Source organism: Propithecus coquereli, unplaced genomic scaffold, assembly GCF_000956105.1.
Source record: "Propithecus coquereli isolate 6110/MARCELLA unplaced genomic scaffold, Pcoq_1.0 Scaffold79, whole genome shotgun sequence".
In the NCBI taxonomy this organism is placed as follows: Eukaryota; Metazoa; Chordata; class Mammalia; order Primates; family Indriidae; genus Propithecus; species Propithecus coquereli.
Genome location: NW_012154062.1, coordinates 6767118 through 6776988, shown reverse-complemented (window position 1 = coordinate 6776988; position 9871 = coordinate 6767118). Strand labels below are relative to the sequence as shown.

Sequence of the window (9871 nt, the reverse complement as noted above, 5' to 3'; positions counted from 1 at the left end):
CATTCATTTATTCATTCATTCAACCAATAATTACTGAGTACCTTCTGAGTGTGAGGCAACATTGCAAACATCGTGGGATAGGAAACATCTTCATTCTGTACTATGATTGCATTCTTGGTCCAGTAAATAACTGTTTTCTTCTGGCTTTGATATTAGGTCAGAAATATGTTGTTGGTATTGAGTATCCAGATTTGAACCCATTACATTTTTAGAATTGAAGAAAGGTGAAAATGTATGTAAGCCTCTGCCTCTTGAAATCTAAACATTAATAGGAAAGAACCCCATGAGGGTTCACTCTAAACCTAAATATTTCTGAATGTATGTGATACATACAAAAGAATATTAATATACATAAAAATGAAAAGAAAAATCATATAACAAATATCCTTAAACCTACCACGAAACCCAAGAAATAGCTTATTGCCAGTAATATAACATGCTCGTCCACTTTCCTATTCCTCAACCTCTCCCATAAAGGCAGCCATTTTGGTGAGTTTTGTATTTCTCTTTGCCTTGCTTTTTTTTCTTTTTTAATCAATATTTTGCCATATATATGTATAGCAAAACTATATATTTTTTGTTTTGTCAGCTTTGGGAATATCGCGTCTCAAATTGGTATCGTACAGTCGTTTGGGACTTGCTTTTTCCATTCAGTTCCATCCATAATGTCCCATATAGTGATAGTTTATTCATTTTCACTGCTTTACTAAAGTCCATTATTTAAAAATCCTACCACAATTTTCCTGTCAATGAACATTTGGTTGTTCATTTTCTTTATATTTTGCCATTAACGATGCTGCCATGAATATTCCTGTATACGTATCCTGGTGCACATCAGTAAACATTTTTCTAGGGTAGTAGTTTTCAAACTTTAGCATACATCAGAATCACCAGGAGGACTTGAAAAAACACATTGCTGGACTTTAGCCCCAGAGTTTAACATTCAATGGGTCTGGGACCGTGAATTTTTAATTTCCGTGTGGAATTTCCAGGTGATTCTAATCAGGTTTGAGACCCACCTACTCTAAGGTCTGTATACATAGTTGTAATTACCAGGTGTAAGGTTGTGTAAATGTTCAGTTTTACAAAATGATGCCAAATTGCTTTTCAAAGTTATTGCATTTATATTCCTCCCAGTATTGAATAAACCTTCCCTTTGATCCATGTCCTCTCCAACACTTGTTATGGTTAGAATTGTCAATTTTTATTATTACCTTTCTTCACCTTAGAGTTAGTTATATCATCTTTTTCAGGATTAAAATCATTTTAATTTTTAAAATGTATTAGACTAAAAGTATAGGTAGAGTAAATTGAGTTCTACATTTAGTTATTAATTGTGTTTGGGCTCGGTGCCTGTAATCCCAGCACTTTGAGAGGCTGTGGCGGGAGGATTGCTTGAGCCAAGGAGTTCAACACCAGCCTGGCAACATAGTGAGACCTCGTCTCCACAAAAAATAAAAAAAATTAGTTGGGTGTGGTGAGCATACCTGTATAGTCCTAGCCACTCAGAAGGCTGAGGCAGGATTGTTTGAGCCTAGGAATTTGAGGCTGTGGTGAGCGAAACCCTATCTCTAAAAAATAAATAAATAAAAAATAGTTATATTATGATTAATGGTTTTGTTGGGTAAATCAGCCTGCACAAATGAAACAAGTATTTATTGATTGTGTACCATGTAATGTCATGGGGATTAAAAAAAATGTTTTAAATGGGCAGATTTTAATTTTTAAATTTAACATAGTTTACAATTTGAAAATGGATTTAAAGGCAAATTAAAATTAGCAAATCCTGCTAGGCATGGTATACCATTTACTTTCCCAAGTGGTAAATAGCTTTCATTTGTCATGGAATCTGAAGTTTAGAAAGGATTAAGTCTGAATCATAGTATAGTATAGTCTTCATAAACTTTAATAGATGTACATCTCAATTTACTCCATAAAATACTTCAGTTCTTAGTGCCTAAGTTATTAAAGTAAACAATCACAGTGACATGGAAACATCAGGTCCACATGGTGGAAATAACACACACAAAGCAAATAACCTTTATAAGCATGATTATTTTATAACTGGCCTCTCTTTGGCTCAGTATGAGGAATAAAATAGGCTCTAAAGAATAAATTAGAGCTTATATCCATGATATACAAGATTTTCATTGCTGCTTTTTCCCAACAGAGTTGTTATATAAAACAAAGTACATGTGCCAGTCTGTTCGAAACTTTATCAGTAACTTAAAAATCTTTTTCCATGTGTATGACATTTTTATGTTGATATATGTATGTATTTTTAAACCTGATTTCTAATTAGTTTATATAAAATACAGAGATTTTGAATATTAGTATTGCAATATAATTCCTTTTTTATTTGGTAGTGTTAGTATGCTTCAGTGATTCTAGTTGAAGGATAAATGCCAAGAATAGCCCTCCAAGTGAAGAACAAATATATTGGCTCAACTTAAGGGAAATTTTCAAATTTATAGAACTCTAAGATTCTTCATATTAATTTTAATTGTTTAATTGATGATCCTTTGGTTATTTCATTTAAAGGAAATTGTCAGCTGCTAGACTGCCACATGCTAAAATAATTTTATTTGTAAAACTAGTATGGTGCTATGGAGACCTTAAAATAATTTAAAACTTTCCGCCTTCATTGCATAAGTAATACAGGTTCATTATAACAAATTTGGAAAACAAAAAACTCACAATAAATCAACCATAATTCCATTATTCAAAGACAGCCAGTTTTAATAGTTATGTGAATATCACTTTAGAATCATATTTATGCTGTGTACTTTGTTTTTCAACTTAGTGGGAAAGACTTAAATACATATAACTGACTCATACCCAAAAAGGTGTGTCCTAGTTTAACACTCTGAAAGGAATGAAAATTTCACTCACCATTCAAGAAATATTTGTCAAAGGCCTGCCATAAGCCAGGCAATGTAACATTTAGCCAAGTGGATCCTTCCATTTAAGCTGGCAGCAGTAATCTTCTTGATGTCAGAGATTGGGGCAGCACTCAGGAATGTACTTCTTTAGTGCTGCTCATCAGCTTTGCCAAGGGGTGATGGTTCACCTACATTCACAGAATTAGGAGCAACTTTTTACAAATTAAAACTATTCCGTTGCACCTTTAGGGTCCGTGTAGAAAGTCAGATTGGAAAATATTTGATGAAATGGTAAATTGTTTTCGATGCCTGTGTTAGAAGTGATTTAAGTGACAATAAAAATTGAACTCAATTTATACTAGACTGTGCTCCTTAGCAGTTTTGTGGCCCACAAGGAAACACCTGTTGTGCTTTGATTGCCCTGAGAATAGTCCTTGCCAAACAGTATGTGTTTTCTGTCATATGGTCAAATTTGACTTCAATGGGGAAGAAAGGGAACACTCTATATAAAAACAACAAGCAGGGCTTGAGTTAGACTCCATCATTTTGTTATTTTGGGGTTGCTTTGTCATGGGAAAGCCTAACAGAATCAAAAACGATTTTATTTTTTGTTCTTTGTTTTCTTCTGCTTTTCAGGACAGCACTGTCCCATAGAATGTCTGTGATGATGGAGATATTCCATATCTGCACTGTTCAGTATGGTAACCATTGGCCACTTTCGCAGTTGGGCACTTGAAATATGATTAATGTAACTAATGGACTGCGTTTTAACTTCTAATTAATTTTAATAAATTAAAATTGAAATAGCCTCATGTATTTAGTGGCTTCCACATTGGACAGTGCAGCTGTAGAACATAGTGAGTGGCCATTATTTTCATTAGAAGACAACTGACCTATAGGAAAACCCAAGTCAATTATTAATATATAGAAGTGGACAGCAATTTAATTTGATATATTTTGAAAAATAAGTCATTTAAAATCTTAAGCTCTAACATTTAAGTGAAGGACAGGAGTATAACGTAGACAGATATATTAAACTGTCTATTTTACAGTATGGCCAACAGAAGTGAAAGAAATGCTGAGGGAGAAAATTGATGTTAGGGCAAGGATGGGATCATACATTGCAGAAGAAAGCCATGTAGAGAGATACAGGAAGCAAAAATAAATAAGAGGCAAAAGAAAGATTTAGAAAATTTTCTAGTATAATAGCAATCATGACAAGAACATTGATGTTGGAAAGAAGGAGCTTCTTAAACCTCCCCTCATGGCACCTTCCTGACTGTAACATTTGTTTTGCACCTGCCTTGGCTGATCTCTTAATCCTTTGCATTTTTGTTTCTTTCTTCTCTCTCTGTACTCTTTTCATGGTCTTTGCCTTAACACACCAGATTTGCTGTACGGAATGCCCTAGGTGCTGTACTTCTCTTCCCTTTCTCCCAGGAATGTGTACCTGTAATAACAGAATTACAGTCTCTGTTGCAGAGGTGAAAAATGAAAGGAAATATGGGAGACCTATTTTACTCAGGCTTCAATTATTTATGGCACGCCTGCTGTGTGCAGGACACTGTGCCAAGTCCTTTGCATTCTTTCTTTTATCATGGTAAAATATACCAAGATTTACCATTTTATTCTTTCTGTCTCCATGAATTTGCCTGTTCTAGGTGCCTTCATGTAATTGGAATCATACAATATTTGTCCTTTTATGTGTCTGGCTTATTTCACTTAGCATAATGTCTTCAAGTTTCCATATACAGCATATATATGTAGCATATGTCAAATTCGTTGCTGCTTATAGCCGAATAATATTCCATTGTATGTATATACCACATTTTGTTTACCCACTCATCTGTTTATGGACACTTGGGTTATGCATTGTTGTTTCATCCACGTAGTTCCCTTTACATTGTTCTTGCCTTTAATCCTTCCCCAAAATGTCGCAGTTGGCAATACTCTTCTGGCTTTCATCCTTCAGATCCAAGAAAAAAAATTGGAATCTGAGTACCCTGCTTTTGAATGACTGCACCCTCATGTTAGCAAGCAACTCCCTTCGTGACCTGTTATTTACTTTATTTATTTAACTAAAAATTGTCTACCATACACCAGTCACTGGTAGAGAACTAGCCCTGGTCCTCATTTCATGTGACATCTTCATGCAATATTCTTCTGAAGTCCATTAACTGGTCATGCCTCATAGCTTCTCATCTACTCTTTACTTACAACTTTCAGAGGTCCTAATTGGTAGTGGTACAAGTATACATCTCAGCCACCGGGAGCCCATAGTTACAGTTAACGACCAGAGCACAAAATTCACTTACATGTAGATTCTCAGTCCCCTGCTTAATCAGTTGCATGTAATCTTACACATACATCAGACTGTGCCTGATTCATTGTCACCCAGCTCTTTGATGTGTTCATAATGTTAGATGCTAAAATCTGGCTTTTATAAAATAATGAATATGAATAGTTATTGAAGAATTAAATGAGGTGGAAAGTTATATTTTCTATGGTGGTTGATACAGTAAAGATATAATAAACAGCATTAAGTCATTCCTATTTTAAAAATGAACCATTCCTATAACAAAGGAGAAATTTAAGAATAACATAGTAAGTTCTTAATTAGTCTCAGGAGGCACTTAACTAAGCTCTTATCGTGCATTAACTCATTTCATCCTCATAATAACCTTTTGAGGTAGGTGCTACTGTTTTTTTCATTTCTACTTAAAGCAACAGAAGCATAAAGAGGTTAAGTTATTTATCTCAAGTTGACAGCTAGACTGTGCCAGAATCTAGATTCGAGTACAGGTCTATCTTCAGAACCGGAGTACTATTAATATTTAACAGACCTTAAGATTGTAGATTGGTTTTAGTCAGAGGTGATTTCTTTTTCTCTAATTTTAGTATTCTGCAGTCAGCAGTGTTAGGCACTAAGTAAATGTATGAGTCTAGAAGAAAAGGGACACTGTAAAGAACTTCTTGAAATCTCCTTTTATCTGATAATCTGATTTTTTAGTTCTGTTTGTAGTGTGATGATTTATAATTTGTGAGTGATGAAATTTATTAAATAAGTTGTTCAAATTAATCTGGTGTGTTTACAGGTAGTTGCTGTATATGGAACTTTATCCGATTTGCTTTCTGTGGCCAGCAGTAAACTCGGCATCAAAGCCACCAGTGTGTATAATGGGAAAGGTGGACTGATTGATGATATTGCTTTGATCAGGTAACCTTCACCTTTTTATAAGCTGTCAACAGTGTGTCTCATCTTCCTGGTGCTATGCTCTTTCCCTTAAGCAGTAGTTTAATCACTGTTAAGTGTGCAGGATTTTGGCAAGTGATTGCCTAGTATTTGCTCTTTGAAATTTAAGTTATTTGGACTTAGGGCATATTGATCAGATAGAAAACCCTTAGTGTATTCCAGTATACCTATAGTCTTTCTGCATAGTTCATATATGGCTATGAGGAATTTCTTCTTTGTGGTACTAGAGATGGACCTAATAAGACATGCAGATTCCAATGTTAAAAATCTAATTATCACTTTACTTTTATATGCAACTGTTTATTTTTAAATTCATTTCCTAAAAATGCTTCAAATTTTATAAGCATTATAGAGATCAGTTTTTGTGAGAACTTGCTAAATATGGTAGAACTCTAGGCAGAGATATCATAAGTGATCCACCCCAATAGTGGGCTTGTTTGTTTTTTATTTTTTAAATATCCTAGGCAGATTAACAGAAGTGTGTAGTTCACCTCACTCCATCTTCACAGGGTGGAATTTGGAGCAGGAAGAGACTTAACAAAGAAGATAGTGAAGGGAACACAAATTGAGTACTGACTATGCCAGTTATAGTTGCTTTGCCCAAGTTATTTAATTGGCAAAGCATGGGTTTTTTTAATTGGTGATGTGAAAATGATGATGCTCTAAATTATAGGGTATACAAAGTTCAGTCTCTGTATAAATCCAGATCAGAATGAACTTTCAATATAATACACTGCCTTTGAAGTTAATAGGTTCTAGTCCCTTCATTTTATAGATGAGAAAACTGAGCATCTGTGAAGTTAAGTGACTTACCCAGCTCATATAGCTTAGCAGTTGATTTTTGTATGAAAATAAATTTTTATACTAATCTGAAAAAGTTAACTGGAATGGTGAACAAGTAGAAAATATTATAGGCTACATTTGAAATCCAAAGAAGGGGAATTTCTTAGCTTTTTTATATCTTTCTCCCAGCTTCTTTCAGTTTCTAAGGATAATTGAGTCCCATTGTTGGATGATGTGCATCAGCCTAGCTTTCTCCTTCACAAACTACAGACTCTGCTTAGAAAAACTCAAGTGTTCCTCTGATGTCCTATAGGAAATAAAAAAACTTCTACAAAAGAAGGTCATAACTGAAGCCTTCTGAGCTATAAAATAGCTACCTGTTTATTCAGTTTTGGTTCACGGTACAGTCTGTGATCATTTATTTATACGAATCATGTGACAGTTTGGGGCAGAGGAGGGGGAGGATATACACCGATAATCCAGAACTGTGAGTTATGTGTAATAATTTACATCGGGTCTATGGTGGATGTGTTGTGGGTAAGTGTTTATAGCAGAGTTACTTCCAGCTATATTTTTCCTAGATTTAATATGAAGCTTTATTTCATTTCCAAAGCACGTAGCAGCTAATGATACAGAAGAGAATCTCAATAATTTAATTAGGGGTAAAAAATTAAAATAAAAAAAAAGACTTGGCTATGCCTTTAATCATATCCTTTGAGCATAATAGTACATTCTTCAATTAATAAACTGAATTTGCATAACTCGTATAGTGGAATTTTTTTTTTCTATTTTGAAAGTAATTTCCTGTATAAGATCTTATTTTTGAATTTAAATCCAGGGATAGTTAAGTTGGGGGGTGGGTAAAGCACTGGAAACGTAACTTCTTTGCTGTATAGATTGATAGCCAAACCATAATTGTGCAGGGGTTTTAAATTAAAGATTGATAGCAAAACCTATTTTATATAATTCTAAGGAACCATTTCTATAATCAACAGATGATCAATGTGATTTCTAGATTTTGACGGTGGCTTTTTAAATTTTGATTTTCCCAGGGATGATGATGTTTTGTTTGTGTGTGAAGGAGAGCCATTTATTGGTAAGTGACTTTCTTAAAAGCCAGTTTTGTTTGCCAAAATAAGAAAGATGAAATGGCACATATTTTAAACAAGGTTATTAAGCTTAACATTAAAAATCTTGTGGCTATATTCAGACCTTCACACCCTTTTTGAGTCTGCATTGTGGGGGGTGTTAAGTTTTTTATTTGAATTACATGATCATATTTTGATATGGATACTTCATATTTTACATGTCTTTAAAATGCTCTGGAGGTGTATATATTGGTTAGCTATAATGTGATAGGGTAGTTTTGATTTTAGAAACTACAGTTTTGTTTTGACATTTTTTTCTCTGATAGTAATTGTCAACATTTCTCTTAAGTATTATACCACATATTTCTAAGCAAATATTGCTTGCATAAGTAGTGTTTGACAATCCTTCACAGTGATCAGATCAGTCAGTAATTTGGCATCACCTGTACACACAGGCACACACACACTACCCTTTGATTTGGAAGAAAGTTTATACAATTGTGTATCTCAAAAGAAAAAACCTAAAGCTTAAGTAAGGTAAATATTCTTTTAAAAGTATTTGATTTATTTAGTTCCATACAGTCACACCCGGAATATCTGTTTACTTATTCTTTAACGTATGACATTAATCGTATTTGATGCACAGAAGTAGTTCTCAGGATTGTTGCTCAGGCACTTGCCAACTTGTAAGTAAGTGCATTCTCTTCTCTGTCTTTAAACTGTGAGCAAAAATTCTTCCTCATCTTCTTTTATCTGCTGACCTAACAGTGGTTGGCAGACAGTACACACTTAATTGGTTGACTGCATAGAAACAAACAAAATGAAAAGTAATTAATTAAGGTTTGGTTTTATTTTTGTTCTATTGTTATGAACTCTTGGATTTAAAAATATTTGGTGTGGTTTCATCCCTTGCATTTATTGATGTTCAGATTGTCTTACTTTGGCCATAGGAAACCTCTTTAAGTCCTTTTAACACAACCCCATTTGTCTTTTATAGATGTCTTATTATCTAGAATAACAAGGTATTCATCTTAACCTTTTCCTGTCCCAGACCTGGATTACATTTTTTCCAAGAAGCCTTGATTTCTTTTAGTGAGAAGTGTCATTTCAAGACACTAGGTGCTAAGGAGGCTCTTTGCTGTTGTGTTCATCATCATTACTAGGCCTTTTGGGGGACAGAGTTGGAAATATATAGCTAGCTAGAAACAAAATTTATATATAATGTACATATTATTGATATAAAGTTTATATGTCATATATGACTGTGGTCCCCAACCCCCGGGCCACGGACCAGTATTGGTCCATGGACTAGTACCAGTCTGTGGCCTGTTAGGAACCCGGCCACACAGCAGGAGTTGAGCGGCAGACGAGGCAGCGAAGCTTCATTTGTATTTGCAGCCACTCCCTATCGCATCACAGTGTGAGCTCCACCTCCCATCAGATCAGAGGTGGCATTAGATTCTCATACGAGCAGGAACCCTACTGTAAACTGCACATGGAGGGATCTAGGTTGCGCTCCTTATGAGAATCTAATGTCTGATGATCTGAGGTGGAGCTGAGGTGGTGATGCTAGTGCCGGGGAATGGCTGCAAATACAGATTATCATTAGCAGAGAGGTTCGACTGCACAATAAATGTAATGTGCTTGAATCATCCCGAAACCATCCCCTCCCTGTCTGTGGAAAAATTGTCTTCCATGAAACTGGTCTCTGGTGCCAAAAAGGTTGGGGACTGCTGAATAACATAAGATATGGATGGACTTAGTATCTCATGGGTTCATATATTTTTTTTTTTTTTTTGAGACAGAGTCTCACTCTGTTGCTGTGGCTAGAGTGAGTGCCGTGGCATTAGCCTAGCTCACAGCAA

At 34.9% G+C, this 9871-nt stretch overlaps 1 protein-coding gene across 1 annotated transcript in view; it reads left to right on the top strand.

Annotated features, from left to right (window-relative positions):
- Window positions 1–9871, top strand: part of KCTD9 (potassium channel tetramerization domain containing 9) — a 28688-nt gene that overhangs the window by 3712 nt on the left and 15105 nt on the right. Inside the window, exons 2-3 of the mRNA XM_012663054.1 lie at window positions 5978–6099; window positions 7971–8014. Of these exons, the coding sequence (XP_012518508.1) occupies window positions 5978–6099; window positions 7971–8014 (166 nt within the window). The remainder of the gene's footprint in view (window positions 1–5977; window positions 6100–7970; window positions 8015–9871) is intronic.